Below are 21,405 nucleotides of genomic sequence, written 5' to 3' on the forward strand. Positions count from 1 at the left end.
GTCGGTAGCCAACCTGGTTTGGTCCCTTGCATCCCATACGGTCCCCTAAGCCCCCCCAGGAGTGAGTGATCCCTGAGCTCAGAGCCAGGACTAAGCTTCAAGCCAGGTGTGGTTCAGAACGAAAACAAAACAGAACAAAAACCAAGAAGGTAGATTTTGGGGATGGGGTTAGGGGTGACATGTTTTCTCTGAAAGGGGGCAGTAGGCCAAATTCGTTCAGGGGCCTTTGTTTTAAGAGCAGGAGATGGCAGAAGTGGCCGTGCACACACGGAGAACCGGGGACGTGGTGAGAAGACCAGAGAGCAAGTAGGCTGAGGACCCAGGAGCTCGGCTGGCCCCCGGGAAACTTTGGTGTGTCATCAGGCCCTGGTCTGGGGTCTTGGCTGAGCGGTGCTAGCCGAGTTGGCCATGGGGCTCAACTCTGCATGAGTTCCTTGACCATGCTGACCAGTAACAGCCTGGCACAGCTCCAGAGGCCGGCCCGGGCTATGGGACCCGACGGAGGAGGCGGGACAGTCCTGGCACAGGGCTCCTTCAACCAGGGCACCGAATCAAGTCTGCTGAGAGACTGAGACAGCTCACACTAGGAAACGAGTCCTTCCTGAGAAGGGAGCTGGGAGTAAGCACTGCCGGACAAGGCCCCCCAAAGAATTAATCCCCATCTGCCCCACGTCTCAGTGTAGAGAGGTGCAGCACCCCTGGCTGGTGGGAAGCCGAGGGCTGGCGTGGGAGGCCGAGGTGAGCGGTCAGGTTCGGCTTCTTCCTGTCTCCGGGCAGTGGGGTGTCCTCCTCTCTGCTGCAGTCCCTTCAAGGGCTCAATGGGCATAAGCCCTCTAACCCCACGCCCGCAGCCTTGGGGTCGGAGCAATAGTACAGCAGGGAGGGTGTCTGCCTTGCACACGGCTGGCCCGGGTTTGATCCTCTGAGCACTGCCAGGAGTGATCCCTGAGTGCAGAGCCAGGAGCAACCCCTGAGCACCACCAGGTGTGGCCCCAATTCCCCAGCCCCCAAACAGAAACAACAACAAAAAAACAAGAACTCTGACCCAAATCCACTCCCTCTTGGAATGCGAGAAAATGGCTGCAAGAAAACGGCCACGATACTAGTGAGGCCGGTGCAGGGAGCAGGACCGTGGGCCTCAACCTGCGGGTCAGCCAGGCCGCTGGAGCTGGGCCAGCTTGCATGCTCCAGCACGAACCCTGGGCCGCGGGAGTTCTGCACACAAGTTCCTAAAGACCCCAGCAGCCCCTGAAGACGCTGGGGCCCCCTAAAGACCCCGGAGACCCCTAAAGATGCCAGAGACCCCTAAAGATGCCAGAGACCCCTAAAGACCCCAGGTCCCCCTAAAGACTCCAGGGCTCCCTAAAGACCCCCTAAATACCCCAGGGGCCCCTAAAGACACCAGAGACCCCTAAAGATTCCAGGGGCCCCTAAAGACCCCCTAAAGACCCTGGAGGCCCCTAAATACCCCGAGGGGCCCATAAAGACCCCGGGACCCCCTAAAGGCCCCAGGGCCCTCTAAAGTCCCTGGGGTCCCCTATATACCCCAAGGGACCCTAAAGATGCCAGAGACCCCTAAAGACCCCAGAGCCCCCTAAGGACCCCAAGGCCCCCTAAAGACCCCAGGGCCCCCTAAAGACCCTGGGACGCCCTAAATACCCCAGGGGCCCCTAAAGACACCAGAGACCCCTAAAGACCCCCCCTAAAGACCCTGGAGGCCCCTAAAGACCCTGGAGGCCCCTAAAGACCCCAGAGACCCCTGGAAACCCCGGGGACCCCTAAAGACCCCAGGAGCCCTAAAGACCCTGGGACCGGTGACGTGCGGCAGGTCTTTACTTGGTGGCCTCTGGGTCCCACACCACCACGTCGGCGTCGGCTCCGGGGATGATGCGGCCCTTGCGGGGATACAGGTTGAGGATCTTCGCTGCATTGGAGCTGGTGACGGCCACAAAACGGTTCTCATCCATCTTGCCTCCCACCTGAAAGGAAGTGATGGCTGTGGGGCAGGGCGGGGGCACCTCGGGGCCTCAGCGCTCAGGTCTCTCTCCGTGCTACCTCCGGGTGCCACCCAGCCCCACCAGGTGCTCCCCCCTCCCATCCGTCATCCCAGGGGCTCTGTAGTGGGGTGAGTCTCGAGCACTTCCGATCTTCTTGTACCCACACTCTGCAGTGCGTGGCACCGTCCTAGGGCAATGCCCCAAATGCAGGTGTCAGGGCTGGGGTGGGGGTCCTGGCAGGTGGCATGTGAGAGGCCTGGGTTTGGCCCCCAGCACAACGGAAAATATAAAATAAAGAAGACTGAGAACTCTTCATCACGGGCACAACATGAAGCGATATCCAAATGCGTCCTGCGGCCCGAGAGACAGGGATGGGGTGAAGGCCCTTGGGTGCGTGGGGCCGACCCTGGTTTGACCCCCACACTGCATACTCCCCCGGAGAGCCAGGAGCAGCCCCTGAGCATCACTGGGTCTAACCCCAATCCCAAATGCTTCCCTGCAAAGAACAAATGAAGTCCTGCTCCCTGTTGTTTTTACTGAGAAGGAACTGGACTAAATAGAGTGACAGCCTTGGCCAGAGAAACAGCACAGCGGGGAGGGCGCTTGCCTTGTACGCAGACAATCTGGGTTTGATTCCCCGGCATCCCATAGGGTCCCCCGAGCACTGCCAGGAATGATTCCTGAGTGCAGAGGCAGGAGTAAGCCCTGAACACTCCCCCCCAAAAAAAAACAAAAGTAGAGCAATACCCTAAAAAATGGCCAAAACAGTCCTTGCTTGAGACAGTAAATTTGAGTGAGAAGATTTGAAATAGCTCAAGGCACCCAAGTTTGGGGGAGGACAATAAAGCGTGGTGTTTCCTTTGGGGGAAACATCCACTGAAAACAAACATGTTAAGAATGAATAAAAATAAATACGTTTGTAAGAATTTTTACCAGTACTGGAAGACAGGCAAAAAACCACTTATATTAAAAAAAAAAAAAAAGACAAACCCAGGCACAAAAATAACGTCTAGTACATCCACAGAACTACAGAGATAGAAGGAAGAGTCCCAAGTCTACGTGACATGGACCAGGAGGCAAAGGTACGTGTGAGGCTGTAAGGTTAACCCCATTGCTGCTTGTGTAAAGCTCCTGGCAGCTCCTTTTTTTTCCCTGCTTTTTTGGGTCACACCCAGCGATGCTCAGGGCTTACTACTGGCTTTGCACTCAGGAATTACTCCTGACAGTGCTGGGGGACCATATATATGGGGGATGCTGGGGATTGAACCCAGGTGGGCCACATGCAAGGCAAACGCCCGACCTGGTTCTCTCTCTCTCTTTTTTTTTTTTTAATGTAGGAGTACTGCTATTTATTCAGTCACTGATTAGCTGATTAAATTGGGCATGAACTCCACCCTGCTGTACTATGGTTCCGGCCCCTTGCTTGTTTGTTTTGGGGCCACACTTGGCGGTGCTCAGGACTCATTCCTGGCTCTGGGCTCAGGGATCACTCCTAGTAGTGCTCCAGGCAATAGTAGTGCTCCAGGGTGCCCGGGATTGAGCCCACGCGGGCCACGTGCATGGCAAACTCCTCGCTGGCTGTACTGTTTCAGTGGCCTTAGGAGCTCTTGAATCCGAGTCTGCAGCATAGTCTGGGACCCAAGGGCTGCCAAGTGCGCAAATCCTGAGGCATGACCACCGGGAACACAGCGGCAGGCGTGCACCCCTCACGAACACAGCAGTATCCGCAGAGAAAGCTCAGGGGTGCACATATGCACATGTGAAAAAAGTTCTCAACAGGGGGCCAGAGCGATAGTATAGCGGGTAGGGCACTTGCCTGGCACACAGTGGACCCCAGTTTGATTCCTGGCACCTTATATCGTTCCCCCAAGCCCCGCCAGAAGTGATTCCTGAGTGCAGGAACCCCTGAGCATCACTGGGTGTGGTCGCCACCACTCCAAACATGTCTTGATGCAAAAAATATAATTTTAAAAGTGTCTGTCCTGGGAACTGGAGTGATAGTACAGTGGGTAGGGCATTTGCCCTGCATGCGGCTGACCAGGGTTTGATTCCCAGCATCCCATATGGTCCCTCGAGCACTGCCGGGAGCAATTCCTGAGTGCATGAGTCAGGAGTAACCCCTGTGCATTGCTGGGTGTGACTCGAAAAGCAAAAAAAAAAAAAACACACAAAAAAAACCCCCCAAAAAACCAAAAAACAAAAAGTGTCTATCCTGGGCCTTATAATGTTTTTGATCACAAGAAAAGGCCAGGCAGCCTGCTGGGCTTCGTTTGGTGGGAAATGAGGTGCTTGCGGGGGATGGGGCGGGCGGGGGGGGGGGGGAAGAGGGGAGTCCACGTACCACTCCGCGCTCCCAGACCACGCTCATGCGGTCCTGCACGCCGCTGACGCCGTGCGGGATCTTGGTGAAGTCCTCCTTGCCCATGGCCTTCTGCTTGGTGGTGAAAGGCCGGTGGTCCGACGCCACGATGTTCAGAGTGTCACTGGCCAGAGAGAAGGCAGTGATGAGCCGCTTGGGGAGGGAGGAAAGACAGAAGCCTGCACAGGGAAGTCTCTGCCAGGGGTCCTCTCTGGGGGCCTCAGTTTGTCATCCTGAGAAATGGGAAGATAGGCTGGGTGTGGCCCAGACTATGGAGGCCAAACCGCTGGAGCTCTGCAGTGTTGACTTTGGTTTTCTTCCTTCCTTATTTTTTTATTTTGGGGCTAGGGGGGCACACTCAGCAGTGCTCAGGAGCTACTCCTGGCTCTGTGCTCAGGGATCACGCCTCATGATATTGAGGGGAGGGGAGCCTATGCGGTGTTCGGGAAGGAATCAGGGTTGGCTACGTGAGGCAAACGCCCCACGCTCTACCTTCCTGACCGCAGGGAGCAGCAGGGAGCAGGCTGTCAGGGTGAACAGAGGGAGCGTGAGCCCTGAGATCAGTTCTAAGTGTTGTCTCCCCCACCCCCCACTGGCCCCACTGGCCCCTGGCCCCAGCCTCCACTTGGGTAGCCTCTACTTTCAAACACCGAGAGCGGGCGAAGGAAAACCACACTCGAGTTTTGGGTTTAGACTATAAGCCAGGCTTACACTTTGGTTTAGAGAAAACAAGAGACGCCTTTTATGCCATGGAAGCTCTGCCAGGTTCACCTGACCCTGGAGGCCGGTCCCGAGCGTGCAGTCAGTGAGCTGATGGGAAACCGTCCAGAGCTCAGCCTGACCGAGCCATAGTCCTGCCCTTCCTCGGGCCTCAGCAACTTGGCCTGGGCACCCGGGGAGGCAGGTCCAGGGGCATGGGGGTCACATCTGTACAAGGCTGCCAGGGTGCGGGATGGCGAAGGCGGCTGGGCAGGGAGCAGTCGCCAGCCACGGCCCGCGGCCCCTGTGGGCGGCCCGAGAGGTAGTGAGCACGGAGCAGAGAAGGGCCCGTGGCAGGAAGCACCTTTGCAGGAGGGGTGAGGGCGCACAGGGAACAGGAGCACGCAGGGCTGGCCCTGGGTCCCCTGGCCTTGGATGCCCCCCACGTGGGTGGCTGGGGTGCAGCTGAGCGGAGGCCCCTGCAGGGCCCCAACAATGGACGTCTCTGGACGCCTGTGGCTTGCGGTTCTGTGCCCACACGGTGCCAAGACTCCTGGGCCGGGGCATAGACCAGGCAGGGGGCTGGCCCGCAGAGCAGAATGCCTGTTTTCGGGAAGCCCACAGGCTCCCCAGCCAGCAGAACCCATCAGGGACAGGCCCTTCCTCCTCAGGGTCTCCCGGACACAGGGGGACTGAGCTGGGAGGGGCACCCCCCAGAGTCAGGGGCCCCAGGAGCAACCCGCCCAACTCCAACTGCCGAATATGCCTGCTGTGACCCTCCATGGCCCTCGTGGGTTCTGGGGGCTGGGAAGGGGCCAGGAGGCAGAGCTGGACGAGGCACTGGGTGAGGGGCACAGCGAATGTCCCCATCCAGGCCTGTGTCTGGCAAAGAGGGGGGTTCCAAAGATGGGTCCCCTAGAAGCAGCAGCAACTGGTCCAGCAGGACAACTTCCCGGTTTGGGGTGGGGGGTGGAGGGAGGCCAGGGACCCCCGGGGGAGCCAAGGCAGGTGAGCGGGCAGGTGGCCGTGGGAACAGAAGGTCTCTGCACGGTGACCCCCCACCCCAACCCTGCCTGCTCCTACCCCTGGATGGGGGACGCAGTGCTGGAAGGAGGAGCACAGGGCGGAAGGGCAAGGACGGACGGGCAGGAGGGACAGGCAGGGAAGGGACAGGGGCTCTAGAACGATCCAGGGCGAGTAGGGGGGGAGCCTGGGTGCGACTGGGGGACGCTTCGCTCTTTGTTCACCTACCCACTTAATGCTGTTTATTCGGGAGTGGGGCGGAGTGACTCTTATTTTCCCTGAAAAGGGGGCGGTAGCTGAGTGAGTTAGGGGACGTCTGCTCTAGGATAAGGCAGAGGCCACCCCAGCAGCAGTTTCCCTGGGGGGCATTGGTGTCTGTCCCCATCGTCCTTGGAGACTGTCCATCCGCCCCTCCTTCACTCCGCTCCAAGTGGCCGGGGAGCTGGAGCAGAACCATCCCATGGGCTCCAGAAATCTAACCCTGGTGATGGGGTGGGGTAGATGGAGAGGGGCGACCCCCAGGACCACGTGCTCCCGATACCCCTTACTTGGCCAGCAGGCTCATGAGGTAGGTGGAGGTGTTGGTGTCGAGTCTCAGGGGTGGCACCGTGACGTAGGCGGCGGCGTGGGACCAGTCCTGGTGGTAGTAGTGCAGGCCCGTCAGCGTGGCGTGGGCCGTGGTGGTCTCGGCCAGCACCACCTTCCCTGCAAGGAGAGGGGCCCGCGGGTGAGGGCAGCAGGGGCCGGCTCGGGGCTCACGGTACCTCCTCTTCCTGCTGGGCCCAGGTGAGGGCGGTGGACAACGTGGGGGCCTGGAGACACGGCCACCACATCCTGCATGCAGCCGACCCCGGTTCGATCCTTGGGCATTACTGGGTGCAGCGCTGGGGGTCCCTGGGTACAGCCAGGGTGGCCTGGGGAGTCTCCTGCAACCCAGGCCTGAGCAGCTCCGTATCCTCAGCTGCCATAGTCCAGCAAGGAGGGCATCTACCCTGCACCCCATGGGGTCCCCCAAGCATCGTCAGAAGTGAGCCCTGAGTGTGGAGCCAGGAGTGGTCCAAAAACGAAACAAAAAGCAGCCCCGGAGTCACTGATTACCAATTGGGAGGCCCCCTCCCCCAAACACGCACACACACACACACACACACACACACACACACACACACACACACACAGAAAGGGCAGCACCACTGTTGCTGGAGCAGGAGGCCGGGACAGCTGGTGGCACCTGGAGGAAGGTGGAGCTGGGATGACTGAGTGGCTGCGGCCCGCAGGGGGCGCCCTTGGGCACAGGACGGCCACAGGGTGCTGCCGGTCGCCACTGCTGTTTGTCCAGGCCTGCCGGTGGCACCTTAGCAGGCATGTCAGTTACCAGGGAAAATCTGACACTCCACCCCCAGGGCTTGACCCTCCCATCAGTGTGTGGACGGGAGACTCGGCCCTGCCTCAGGGCACACCCTGCACGCCCCCCACCCCGGGACTCACCTTGCATCTTAGCAGCTGCGATCACGTCGCCGGCCGAGATGCTGGACACGCTGACCAGGTAGATGGGACAGTGAGTCTGGACAGGAGAGAGAAGTGTTGATGTCAGATGTACCAAACCGACAAGGGCCTCCCCTGCCCAGTGCCCCCCGGGGTGAGGGTCACAGGCAGAGGCCAGGGAGCCCACAAAGCCCAGGTGGAGGCCAGCCGCCCCCAATGCTACGCCAAGACTAGAACCGCAGAGCAGGGCTTCTTGCTCATGGAGGGGTTTCCCCTCCCTGTGGGCTCGGAGAGCCCCGAGTGGACGCCCCGTCTCAGGCCTCCACCTTCCGCTCCTGTCTAGCCCCACAGGCGCCGGGGGTGCCCGGGGCAGGGCGTCAGCAAGTGCGTGCCCGGACTCGCATCCCGCTGATCTTCCTCTCCACAGCCTCACGCCCGCACTCCCAGGCTCCACATCTGTGGGCATCTGTTTGAGCTAAACCCCGAGGAGCTTCCCTTGCGTGGTTCCGTCTTCCCTGGTCTAGGGGGCACTTCCCATCAGAAGGAACCCAGCGGCCCCAAGCCTGGTCGCCAGAACAGCCATGTCCCAGACAGGTGACCCGCTACCCCACGCACAGCTCCGCGGCTCTGCCTCTCAGACAAGGATGGAGCACGGGAGCTGGTTCGGCGGGCGGCACAGCGGGCACAGGCTTGGCTCCGAGGCCGGCTGGCCCTGCGTGCTCTTGTCTCTGCCAGCGCTGACCCCCACCCCACCCCCACCCTCGACCTTTGGGGCACAGCCTGGTCTTTCCAAGGAGAGGTGCTGCAGCTTCTGTGCTCAGACTCACTGATGGGGCGGGACGCAGGACAGTAGGAAAGGCACTTGCCGTGTACACAGCGGACCCAGGGGCCATCCCCGAGTCCCATCAGGAATGACCCCTGGGCACAGAGCCAAGAGTAAACCCTGAGCACAGCCGGGTATGACCCCAAAACAAACAACAACAAAACTGAAGCACAGATGGTCAGCTCAGAGGCCAGACAGACGGGCAGCTCAGAGGCCAGATGGACGGGCGGCTCCGAACCCTCTGCCATCCCGTTTCTGACTGGTCTGCCCTGGTCTGGTGAACCTATTTTTTTTTCCTTTTTGGGTCACACCCGGCGATCCGCAGGGGTTCCTCCTGGCTCATGCACTCAGGAATCACTCCTGGTGGTGCTCAGGGGACCATATGGGATGCTGGGAATCGAACCCGGCAAGGCAAACGCCCTACCCGCTGTGCTATTGTTCCAGCCCCTGGTGAACCTATTTGTCACAGGAGCCGTACCTGGCTGTGCTGGGGACAGCAAGGCCACACCCCGGGGTGATGGGCAGGGGCATGAGCAGCTGCTCCACCTGGGAACCCGGAAATGTGCCTTTCTGAGCGCCTGGCATTCAGCGTACGGCTGCTGGCCATGCATGCGTGCAGACCCGGGTCCTCGTGGCGGTTACTCAGAGGGCTGAGCAAGTCCCTCGGGCACAGAGAGGAGGTGGGAACCACCTGCCCATGGTTCAGGGGATTCTCAAGCACCTTTCTTTGGAGAGACAGGACAGGCATGGAGGCGCAGGCCTTGCACACGGCACCACACACGGTCCCCAGAGCATCCCTGGGTTCACCCCTGCACGCACAGCCAGGAGCAGCCACTGACTCCCATTGGATGTGGCTCTTCCTTCCCCGCGACTCCCCGCTCTTTAAAGAAAATTATTTTGCCGTTTATGGGGGCCACTACTGAGGCGCTCAGGGAATCACGTGGTGCTGGGGGCCAATCCCAGAGCTCAGCACACACTAGGCATGTAGTGACCACTGAGCCACACTCCCGGCCCCGCCGAGGCTCCGGCCTCCACTATCTGTGGTGAGTTTCCGCTTCAATTCCAGATGAGTCTCAGCGAGGCCGAGGGGCCTGTTTTCGGCAGAAAGCCTGTCGTGGGTAAATGCACCACGCCTCCGGCTCAGTCCCACCAGCGCCCTGCAAAGTGGGGCCCCATTGCCCCGATTCACCCAACCACCCCCCGGGAAGTTTCTGCATTGGCAAGGCTCGCTGTCCTGCTGGTCTCAAGGAGCCCAGTTCCAGGGGAGGGGGGTGGGAGGGGACCCCCTGTTATTCGACCCTCCTAGGGCACAAAGTGAGTTTCATTGGCTCTCTGGGTGTGCCGTGCAGAGCTGGGTGCAGAGGGGTAGCAGGGGAGCACGGCCGGGTCACTCAGCATGGGGACGACAGCCGGGTGGAGAGGGGCCCCGGGACAGGCTGGTCTCCAGGCCCAGGGAGGCGCGTGGGTGCTGGACGCAGGGGCTACTCACCCTGTTGGCGATGGTGATGACACGGTGCGTGGCTTCAGCTTCTAGCTGGCAGAAACAAGACAGGGGACAGTCACCCCCCCTTCCCGCGAGCATGCCCCTCTCTGCCCGATGCCCCTTCGGGGGGACCCGAGCTGAGGGCCCAGCAACTTCTGCCTGAGGGCGCCTGGGTCCGCCCCGCCTGCTTTCCCACGGACCCCTCCTCCCCTGTGCTTGGAGCACCGACGCCAACCCGGAAGCAAGCCCGGATGAGGGATGAGACCTCAGCACAACGGACATCAGGGGGCGACTCTGGGGGTGGGGAGCGGTATGGGCATGGTCAGGTCTTTGCCTCTTGCCTCTGGCTCTCTGGACGCCAGTGGTTAACACCACCGCCCCCCCCCCCCCCCAGCTGGAACAAGTCCTCGAGCCGGCCCATCCTCACCAAACGCCTTGGCAGCACGATTTCTTGGGGTCACCCTGTCCCCTCCCACAACACCCAAGCCAGCCTGCGCACCCCCCCCCCCACACACACACTCTGCTCCTGTCTCCCGGGATACTGATCGCGGGAAGGCATGTCCCTCACAGGGGCAGGAGAGAGGGGTGTTGGGCACGGTGGACCCAGAGCAGCGTCCTTCAGGGGCAGAATGGACAGTCGCCAAGCCGGGGTGGGCACTGAGACTCCTTTCCCCTGGGCAGGTCCAGATGCTTCCTTCAGGCAGGGGACCCCTCCCATCCCGCTAAAACACGGAGCCACTGGTCTGGGAGTCCTTCCCGCACCCCAGGGCCCTTTCTGCCTGACTGTTGTCTCAGATTCGGGGGGGAGGCAAACCCTGGGGTGCCAACATTGTCTCCTCCAAATTCCTTCCCAAGGAAGCACAGGGCCCAGTGGGCTTCATCTGGGAGGCGGGGTCCAGATGGGAAGTGCAGCCCGGGGCAGGGGGACCCAGGACAGTGCGTGTCCGCGGAGGCTTCCCTGCTGGCACGGGAGAGAAGCCAGGCAGTTCCCTCACCTCTTCGGGGCGGCTGATCTCGATTCCCTCCGGGCCCGTGATTCCCAAGTCGAGCGCCTCCTTGGCACCCTGTGTCACAGCAAGAGAAAGGAACTTGAGAGAGTCATGGGGGGCGGGGATGAGGGGAGCATGAGCCCACGGAGCAGGCAATGGGCTTGACATAGCCCACCCATGAGCGACTCAGCTTTCCTTGAAATCGGGACTGGGCACGCAGTCTGCAGGGAGGGGCCCAGATCTGCAGCCCAGCCCCCTGTGGGTCACGGCCAGGAGCGAGGCCATGCATGGAGCTGGGAGCGGTACCCGGGCGGCCCTCGGGAAACACAAGACACACTTCTGTCACTGGCCCACGAGGAGCAACCCGATGGTCTGCGGGCTGGACTCGCCCTGTCCTACCCCAGCTGGAAATTTAGCTGAGTCCCCAGCTGCCAGTGACACCTGCCAGTGACACCTGCTCGCCCTACTCCTATCTGAGACCACGGGGGCCCCCAGGGGCTGGTTTTCTTGGGAGGTGCAGGGAAGTGGAAGCTGGTTCTTATTTATCTTTACTTACTCTGAATGTCAGGTTTCATACATTCATGTATAAACACAACACCACACACACACACACACACACACACACACACGCACACACTCTTGGGCCAGGAAGTGCTTGGAGCCACACCAGCCATTGTTCCTGGTGCCTGGGGTCAGTGGTTTACAAGACAGGCTCCCCTGTACTATCTCTCCAGCCCTCGTGGCAGTATTTCTTAGCGGTGCTCCCAACTCTTGTGCTCTGAAGGAATGTATGGTGGTTTTTTTTTTTTTTTTTGCTTTTTGGGTCACACCCGGTGGTGCTCAGGGGTTACTCCTGGCTCAGGCACTCAGGAATTACTCCTGGCGGTGCGAAATGGTGGGATTCAAACCCAGGTCGGGCAACGCCCTACCCACTGTGCTATTGCTCCAGGACCTCTGGTAAAGATAAAGGTAAAGGTCCTCCCGTTGATCGTCGATTTGCTCGAGCGGGCCCAGTAACGTCTCCATTGGAGACTTTGTTGTTACTGTGTCTGGCATATCCAATACTCTCGGTAGCTTGCCGGGCTCTCCGAGAGGGGCGGAGGAATCGAACTCGGGTCGGCCATGTTGGCCGCATGTTGGCGAACGCCCTACCGCTGTGCTATCGCTCCAGCCCATCAGGACCTCTGAAGGAATGTAAATGTGTGTGTCTTCAGAGCGACAGCATCACCACAGGCCGAGAGACCTCTCTGGGTCTCAGGGGAGGGGCAGGTTTTCAGACAGAGGAAGGGCTTAATTCTGATAGTTGACAGTACACACGTGTCTGGTGTTACTCTCAATGACGGAAGTGTGTGTGTGTGTGTGTGTGTGTGTGTGTGCGCGCGCGCGTGTTGGGGGGTGTCAACTCCCCGCAGACCCCGTCTCCCGGCACCCCGGCCCCGTCCTCCGCTGCCTTGCCTCGGCCACCAGCTCCCCGTTCTCTGCATGCACCCGGGCGATGGCCCCGATGTCCTTGCAGGCGTGCAGCACTTGGTACAGCTCGCTGTCCCGCAGCATGTACAGGTCCTTGTAGGTCATGAACATCTGGAACGAGTTGACGCCCTTCTCCCTCACCAGCGTCTCCATTTCGGCTTTTACCTGGGGAACGAAACGCAGAGGTAGCGCCCCGTGAGGGGAAGGAAGCCAAGGAGTAGAGGCCGGCCCAGGGTACTGGTCACCAGGCAATCACTCGAGGCATGGGTGCAGAGCTGGCCGGCACCCGCAGAGGACCCAGCAAGGCCGGCTCTGCCACTAGGGAGCAGGTCTGCGTCAGCCTCACGGTCACACCCCAGGAGTGACTAGGACGCCCCGTAGCCTGTCTGCCCCCTTCTCTCACCCTAACGGAAGCTGAGCCGCAGGGAGGACCCCTCGGGCCGGAAATCCAGAGACCCTGGGGAAAGTCGCACTTTGGAGTAAAGTTGACGTGAACAAGGCCACGTGGACAGGCAGCGCTGCTCTGCCCTTACTCCTCTCAGGGGAACAAATGAACGCCAGTGGCTCTGGGCTGACAACAGGCAAGTTCATGGAGATGCACGCACAGGGGTGCCCGCTGCGGGAACAGCCACGACCTGATGTCGAAGACCTCGCAGACCAAGTGAACATGCTACCCCCAGTTCCCTTCAGGCAAGAGGAGCAACGGGGAAAGCGTGTGTGTAAAAAGATGAGCCAGAGCGACTGGACAGCAGGGAGGGCACTGGTCTTGCACGTGGCCAACCGGGTTCCATCCCTGGCACCCCATACGGCCCTCCAAACCCCGCCAGGAGTAATTCCTGAGTGCAGAGCCAGCAGTAAGCCCTGGGTACGACTGGGTATGGCCCCAAACCAAATATAAAAAAGCAAGAAAAAATAACGTGAAATCCCAGGTCTGATGACGGCCTGGTCTCAAAGCAGCTGAGGGGCTGCACGGAATGTCCATCTTGGGGCGGGGGCAGGGATGCATCCTCTCTGGGGACATGAAGAGGAGAAGGGTCATGGTCTCATGGTCACTGTGTGCCACCCCTTTGGTCTGGCACCAGTGGAGGAGTCCTTCATGGGTGAGGCACACCCAGGCCGGAAGTGATGGGAAGGAACGGTGAGCCCCGGGAGCACAGAAGCCCAGCGGGGCCCACCTGGAAACATGGGGACAGTGTGAGGGTTCTGGGGTCCCCAAGGCCTGGTGCCGGTGAGCCCTACACAAATGGGGAAAGAAGCCCAGAGGGGTGACGCCACACAGCTCCAGAAACAACGCCCAGCCCAGGGGCCTCGCTGTGGAGCAGTGGGGGACGAGTGAGGGATGTCACAGCCTGCGGCCAGGCTGGGACTCACTCTCGTCTGTCTGGGGTCCTCTGAGTCTGCGGGATGCTGACCCTTTCTATTAACGCCCACCCTGCTGTGAAATCCTCCGTGCTTTTCCCTTGGGTAACTGGGGGCGCTGGGCCTCACTCCAGCTGCCGGGGCTGGAAGGGGGCTCGCTGGGCCGGAGCCTGGGTTTGATCCCCGTCGGCCCCCGCGACAATAAATCCAAATAAAAAGGGTGTTGGGCGTTCTCCTGTCACCCCGTCCACGCACACCTGCTTACCTTGGGTGCCCACCAGGTGATTCCCACGTGGAGGGCGTAGTCACAGCAGACCTTGGGGTCGGCCAGCGCCCGGCACCTTTCGTAGGCATCCACAGGCGAGGCCTCCTTGTCGGGCAGGACCAGGCCCATGATCATGGTGGTGCCGCCCACCAGCGCCGCCTGCACAGACGGGAAAGCGTCAGTCCCTCCTCTCCCAGAGCCAACCACACATGAGGCTGGGGGCCCCCAAGGTCTGGTGGGGGTGGGGGGGTGTTGCAAGGGAGCTGTTGAGACGCACGGGAGCCAGCATCCTCCTTTATCCCTGAGAACCCCCGCACAGACACTTAACCCCAAGCCACCCAGACGCAGATGACTTGGAAGAGGGACATGGTGAGATACAGTATAACACAGTATAACCTAGGGCCTGGTGTCCACTGAACTGAGACTCGGGCACACACACACACTGATACTGTAACAAATGTTTATACCCTGGCAGGCACCAGGCACTTCTACTCAGAATGTTCCAGTTGTGGCTTCCCTGGGGCGCTTTGTCTCTGGTCCTTCAAGGGCATGGATTTCATGTCATTCCCTTTGTTCCAGACTGAGCACTTTTGAAATCCCGAAGTTATCCTGGGCACAAACCTCACCAAGGTACCACTTCAAAAGAAAGCATGAAAAGCTTCACTGAGGGGACCGGAGAACGGTCTGGCAGGGGAAGGCGCTTGCCTGTGTGAAAGTGTGAAAGGACCCGAGTTGCATCCCCAGCACTGCATATGGGCAACTCCCCTCCCCCCCGCCAGCAGTCAGGAGAGATTGCGGACCACCACCAAGTGGGGCCCTAAAATCAACAACAACAAAACGTCTCCTGGGTGGTCACATTCCTGGGAATGGCTGCTAAATGGGTCTAAAGACCCCCTCCCCCATCTCTTACTCTCTCTTCCCAAACTCACAATGAACAAAGGCTGTTCCAGGCAACAGCACTGTTCCTCAACAGAGTCTCGTTTGTTATGAAAAGCCTCTGGAAGGCTGTGACAGACCGGGACAGACTCCACCACTCAACAGAGCCCTCCTGCTGGGGAGACGCAGACTCCCCCCTACCCCCCCCCCACCAGCCCCTGCCTGCACCCCTGTGAGTGGGTGGGGCCTGTCCAGCTGGTTTCACCCCTTGGACGCTGACGTCCTTCCCCCAAGCTGGAAGCTGCACAAGTCAAGTGGAACGTCCTTTGAGGGAAGGACTCCGTGAAGAGTTTCCCTGGTGTGTGCTCGACCAGGCAGTTCGGCAGATTATCTCGGAGTGCGCAACAGTCCGTGGAATTATGCTGACGTTTTCAAGATTCTCTGTTCAGTTTAAACCCTTGATCACCACGTAGCAATACTGCAGGGGAACAAGGGACTGTCAGGAGACAATTAGCTCCACATCCAAATAGCCATTAAAAAGGGGAACGTCCACGTCTCCTGCGGACCCTGGCTGGACCAGGAGACCCCCACGCCCCCAGCACTGCTGTCGGGGAAAGCAGAGGTCCGGCTTCCTGCTAGGCTTCGAGCGGCCAGCAGAGGGCGGGCGTGCAGCACATACAGGGACTGTGCAGGGGCGCGGGAGCGAGGGAGGGGCGCGAGGGAGGGGCGCGGCAGATTGCAGCTTTACTCGCTGGCTTCTATTTCGGATTTTGCTGGGTTGTGCCAGGCTGATTCATCCACATAGCAGGTGGTTGTACTCTTGTTTTGTCCTGAAAGCATTTCTTGCTTTCACACGTGAACATGATGGTGTCTGATATATTACGATTTTACACACTTTTTTAGTTTTTCATCCGTCCGTCCACCCATCCACCTATCTTTCCAGTCACCATTCAATGATCCATTCTTCCACTCATCATCCATCTTCCATGCACAATATATTCTTTTTTTTTCTTTTTGGGTCACACCCAGCGATGCTCAGGTGTTACCCCTGGCACTGCGCTCAGGAATTACTCCTGGTGGTGCTCGGGGGACCATATGGGATGCTGGGGATCGAACTCAGGTTGGCCGCATGCAAGGCAAATGCCCTACCCACTATGCTATTGCTCTAGCCCCAACACATTCTTGAATCCATCCATCCATCCATCCATCCATCTACTCATCCTTTCACCCATCTATCCTTCTGACCATCCACCCATCCTCCCCTCTGTCAATTCATTCACCCACCCACCCTCCCATCCATCCATCCATCCATCTACTCATCCTTTCACCCATCTATCCTTCTGACCATCCACCCATCCTCCCCTCTGTCAATTCATTCACCCACCCACCCTCCCATCCATCCATCCATCCATCCTTCCATTCACTGATCCTTACATCCATCAGTCCATCCCCTCTCATCCATCCATCCATCCATCCATCCATCCATCCTTCCATTCACTCTCCCTGTCACAACCCACCCAGCCAGCCTCTCATCCACCCACCCACTCATCCATCCACCCACCCATCATCCATCCATCCATCCCGTGACACTCTGGCTTGGCTGTGTGGGCTTCACAGTTCAGTGCTTGGGCCCATGATGAGAGACTTGCCCAGGCCCAGTGCTCCTGGGGACGGGTCACCAGGGCCACACTTGCTGGTAGGCCCAAACCTGGGCCTCCAGCCTTTGAGTCTTCTCCCCAGCCCTACGTCACTTTACTGGTCACGGAGTTTCCCTTGGCCCTTCCCTCCCTGGACCCAAGTATGGGAGCTGAGGCATCGCTCGCTTGTCTGGGTGACGGAGAGAGGTTTTCACACCTGTGGGCGGGTGGTTAAAACCCACGGTTAAATGATGGGAACATATTTTTCATGGACAGATAGGACATTTCTGAAGACTGGTGCCTGTTCCCTGCAGTTGAAAATCACTGGACAAAATGGTTACAAGTTAGAGAGAGAGAAATTGAGAGAGGGAGGGAGGAGAGAGAGGGAGAGAGAGGGAGAGACAGGGGGAGAGAGAGGGAGAGAGGGAGAGAGGGAAAGAGCGAGGGAGAAAGAGAAGGAGAGGAAGAGAGGGAGAGAGAGAGAAAGAGAGAGGGAGAGAGGAGAGAGAGGGAGAGAGAGAGCAGCAGGCATGGTGCTTGCCTGGCCCTGGTTTGGTCCTGGCATTGCACAAGCTCCCCCAAGCTCACCAGGAATAACCTTTTTTTTCCTTTTTGGTCATATCCCATTGATGCTCAGGGATTACTCCTGGTCCTGCACTCAGGAATCACTCCTGGCAGTGCTCAGGGGACCATATGGGAGGCCGGGGTTAAAACCTAGGTTGGAGTGTGCAAGGCAAGTGCCCGGTTCGTTTACTATCACTCCAGCCCCCCCCCCCCCCGCCCGGAATAACTCCCGAGCACAAAGCTGGGATTAAATCTCCCAAGTCCCCGCATGACAGGGATGCATGTTCTGCGCCACGGACAGAGGTGCTGGCCCGAGCCCACGCATCCACTCACACTCATGGCCCCCAGGAGGAAGCATGCATGCGCATGCGTACACACACACACACACACACACACATATTCCCTCCTGTCCCCCGAGGGGACATCTGGCTTGCTTAGGACTTGGAAATGCTCAGTTATTTCTCAAAGTCCTGGGGCTCCCAAGTGGCCATCCTGGGACAGTGGGCTGTGGGCAGGCATAGCCCTATGAAGGAGGGACGCAAGTGGTCTGAAGCCCCAGTGTTGGATGGTGGTCCCTGCTGCCTGGGAGAGAGTTCTGGAAGGAGGCGGGAGCACACAGCTAGGCCAGACCCTCCCCCTGTCTTCATGGGAATGTGACGACAAGATGTGACAGACCTTATCAGTGCCATCGTTCACAAAGCAGAGGGAGCAATTTGCAGAGAGGACCCGGGCTGGCTGTAGGCAGTCTGGGGGGGGGGGTCGGCTCAGACCCAATTCAGAGGAAGTGGTGCGGGGGGGGGGGGGGGGGGCGCGGGGGGGGGGGGGGGAAGACCCAGTGAAAAGCCTGTTGAAACACAGACGTCCGCACAGGGAAACGGGAGGAAAATACCACATCAGCCCTGCCTGCTTGGGGTGAGTCTGAGTACTTTACTTTTTCCTAATTTCTCTTAGATTTACTTAATGGAACACATTACTTTTCTAATCAACATGTAAAATAAGCCTGCAGGAAGTGAACTCTCTTATTTATCTCTTAAAAACCTTTCTTTTTCTTTTGAGGGGTGGGGGCATCCCCAGCTGTGCTCAGGGATCACTCTATATGCTCAGGGTTCACTCCCGGTGGAGCTCAAGGGAGCCACATGGGGTGCCAGGAATTGAACCCAGGTCGTACGCATGCAAGGCAAACACGTTCCCCACTGTACGATCTCTCTGGCCCCCAAGAACCCTTTTAAATTTATGAAGCCACGCTTACGTGTTTCAAATATTTTCCTTTAGTGCAATGGACTATTTTAACCACACAGAGGGTAATTCAACACAAACCCGGAAAGCGCTCAACTCCTTGGGTGCTTTTGCATGAAATGTGAAACGAATGGGGCTGGCGGGAGCTCAAACATGGCCCAGCTCGGCATGTGCTCCGCGTGCTGGAGGCCTGGGCTTGATCCCTGGCTGCAACCCCTGAGCACTGAGCGGGGAATAACCTCCGAGCACCACTGGGTGTGGTCCCCAAACCAAGAGAAAATAAATAAATAAAACACACTAGTGGTATTCTGGGTGGTGCGACAGCACAGCGGGTAGGACGTTTGCCTTGCATGCGGCTGACCCAGGTTAGATTCCTCTGTCCCTCTCAGAGAGCCCGGCAAGCTACCGAGAGTATCCAGCCCACACGGCAGAGCCTGGTAAGCTCCCCGTGGTGTATTTGATATGTCAAAACAGTAACAAGTCTCACAATGGAGATGTTACTGGTGCCTGCACAAGCAAATTGATGAACAATGGGAGGACAGTGTTACAGTGGTATTTTACCGCCCTTGCTACACCTCCCGGGGCTGGTGAGTAAGCAGACTGCCCAGTGCTCACTCAAGCCCTGGTGATTATATACATAACTGGGCACCCAGCGAGGCTGCCCTCCTACTATGCAGCAGAATTCTTTGTGTGTGTGTGTGTGTGTGTGTGTGTGTGTGTGTATGTGTGTGTGTTGTGTTTTGATGGGAGGGGGTTTCTCTCAGTGATTCTTACCAACCAGGCCGGAGATTCAAGGTATGGGTTCAATGACATGGTGCTGCTTGGGCCCCGAGGTGCTAGGGGTGGATCCCAGTGGGCCACGTGCGAGGTGCGGGCATTCACTTGGGAGGGAGCAGTGTGTTCTTTCGTTTTGATTTTGGCCCATTCCCAGCTGTGCTCCGGGGTCAACCTGGCAGATGTGGTGCCGGGCACTGAGCCAGCCATGCGGCGTGCACGCCCAGCGCCCCCTCAGACTATCGCTCTGGGCCTGGGCTCCCTTTCTCCTGGGGCTGAGGGGTGCCCCGGTAACTCCGCTAACACAGAACCGAGGGCTGTTTGTCTGACCGCAACACACAGCCGCAGCACACGCCAGGCCAGAGAGGAACAGGATTTCATGATTTCCCAGGACGGCTGCTGTCCTGCTGTGGATACTGGAGATGCACTGTGGGTCCATCTGGACCCGCCGGCATCCCGGACATCCCAGGAATGTCCCCTCCGAAGAAAACCCAACCCTCTTCGTGGGAATCCATGAGTTGGGGATTTCCCGGCGTATGCTTGTCCACAACTCACTCTGGAAGGCAGCCTCAACTTATTGTAAATGTCCCCGTGGGTCTTAGCACCTCCCGCACCATGGGGGGCACACCGGGGTGTGATCCTGATCGGGAAAACGGCCAGGACTTAGCGGCTGCTGTGGCAGGGCTGGAGAGACCAGCGCCTGGGTGGGCCCTGGCTCCAGCAAGATGAAGGAGGGGAGGCGCCCTTCACCGCCTCACTGCCAAGGGCGGGGTTCTCTCCTGCCCACCGTGGCTTCCACGGACCCCCCCCCCCAACACACGGACCCACAGGGCAATGAGTGAGCCCCCTACCACCTGCACAAAAGGCCTGGGGCCAGAGCTCAGGCCTAGGGCTTCCCAAGGGGGAGACCCAGTCCTCAGGGTGCACAGGGAGTCTTGGGCTGCTGCAGAAAACTGAAGTCTGCGTCGAGCTTCAGGTCCAGGGAAAGAACAAGTCAGTGCTTAAGGTGGGAGCAACCCCACAGTGAGAATGAGCTCGGGGTCCGAGTGCTATGAAAACTAGGGCTTACAACCATCCAAAACTCCGTGTGCGGCCCGGGAGGTGGGGAATCCCATCTGCTGGGGTCTGTTCCTGGGCGTCGCCGAATCCCTTCCTTCTTTGTCTGCATGGAAACACTCGCACACTCTCAGGCCCGCGAGAGGCTCTGCAATGGAGAAACCCCCAGTGCCTTCTGGATCCTTCTGGGTCCTGCTGCCGACTCGTGGGTCCTCGGAATGGCCCACTAAGGGGACCCTCCCAAAGAGGGTGAGCACTGCGCCCACTGATATGCAGGGTATTAGAGCAGGCCCGCAGCCAGGATGTCGCCTCCTGGGGGAACACAACCCCCAGCCCACCTGGCCAGGGTCTGCAGGCGGATACACCACAACCCCCAACCTGGCCAGGGTCTGGGCTGTCGCCGGTGCCCCACACAGAGAGGGGCTCCTGTTGGCACCTGGCCACTCAGAGCACTTTAAGGAGGAGCTGCACAGGCTCGCAGCACTCTCCCAGCTCACCACCCTGAGTGTCGCTGGCCACTTGCCCGCTGGGCACTGACCTGCTTTCTGACAGACTCCTCCCGGACGCCTGCAACTGACCACTGCCCCCGTCCCTGCTGGTGTTGCCACATGCCCCTTTCTCCAGGGCATCCATGAAATGCATGTCAGCCGGGCTGGCTCCACACAGCTCTCAGGCATGTGTGTGCATGTATGAGCATGCGTGTATGCACGTGCATGTTGTCTGCATATGTAACTGTGTTTGTGTGTGTGCATATGTGTGTATGCTTGTGTGCACATGCGTGCGTGTATGTGTGTGTGTGAATACGTGTGCTGGGAACTGAAGCCAGGGCCTCACATATGTGAGGCCGGAGCTCTAACACAGAGCTATATCCCACCCTCACCAAGTCATTTTTAAAAAAGATTTTAGGGGCTGGAGCGATAGCACAGCGGGTAGGGCGTCTGCCTTGCACGCAGCCAACATGGCCGACCCGAGTTCGATTCCTCCGCCCCTCTCGGAGAGCCCAGCAAGCTACCGAGAGTATTCGATATGCCAGACACAGTAACAACAAAGTCTCCAATGGAGACGTTACTGGGCCCGCTCGAGCAAATCGATGATCAACGGGAGGGCCTTTACTTACTTTACTTTACTAAGTGATGCTCAGGGGACTCGGGGACCCCTCCTGGAGGCCCTTGGCCAATCAGGTTGCAAGGATGCAGTGTACACGGTGCTACTTGGGCCCTGTGGTGGCAGCGTATCATCCCAGCCACGCTGCCAGTGCTTGGGAGGCTCCAGGACCACGTGTGGTGATGCGTGGGGGGACGTGTGATACTATG

General features: G+C 58.9%; 2 protein-coding genes across 2 annotated transcripts in view; one reads left to right on the forward strand and one right to left on the reverse strand.

Annotated features, from left to right (window-relative positions):
- PREB (prolactin regulatory element binding) overlaps nucleotides 1-21,405 on the forward strand; it is a 247,032-nt gene that overhangs the window by 174,173 nt on the left and 51,454 nt on the right. The gene's annotated exons all lie outside the window — the stretch shown is intronic.
- The window catches only part of DPYSL5 (dihydropyrimidinase like 5), a 74,990-nt gene that overhangs the window by 3,351 nt on the left and 50,234 nt on the right, over nucleotides 1-21,405 (reverse strand). Inside the window, exons 3-10 of the mRNA XM_056126043.1 lie at nucleotides 13,950-14,108; nucleotides 12,311-12,490; nucleotides 10,862-10,930; nucleotides 9,873-9,917; nucleotides 7,564-7,639; nucleotides 6,627-6,783; nucleotides 4,339-4,480; nucleotides 1,837-1,979 (exon numbers count right to left, since the gene is read on the reverse strand). Of these exons, the coding sequence (XP_055982018.1) occupies nucleotides 1,837-1,979; nucleotides 4,339-4,480; nucleotides 6,627-6,783; nucleotides 7,564-7,639; nucleotides 9,873-9,917; nucleotides 10,862-10,930; nucleotides 12,311-12,490; nucleotides 13,950-14,108 (971 nt within the window). The remainder of the gene's footprint in view (nucleotides 1-1,836; nucleotides 1,980-4,338; nucleotides 4,481-6,626; nucleotides 6,784-7,563; nucleotides 7,640-9,872; nucleotides 9,918-10,861; nucleotides 10,931-12,310; nucleotides 12,491-13,949; nucleotides 14,109-21,405) is intronic.

Source organism: Sorex fumeus, unplaced genomic scaffold (genome assembly GCF_029834395.1).
Source record: "Sorex fumeus unplaced genomic scaffold, SorFum_2.1 ptg000006l, whole genome shotgun sequence".
Classification (NCBI taxonomy): domain Eukaryota; kingdom Metazoa; phylum Chordata; class Mammalia; order Eulipotyphla; family Soricidae; genus Sorex; species Sorex fumeus.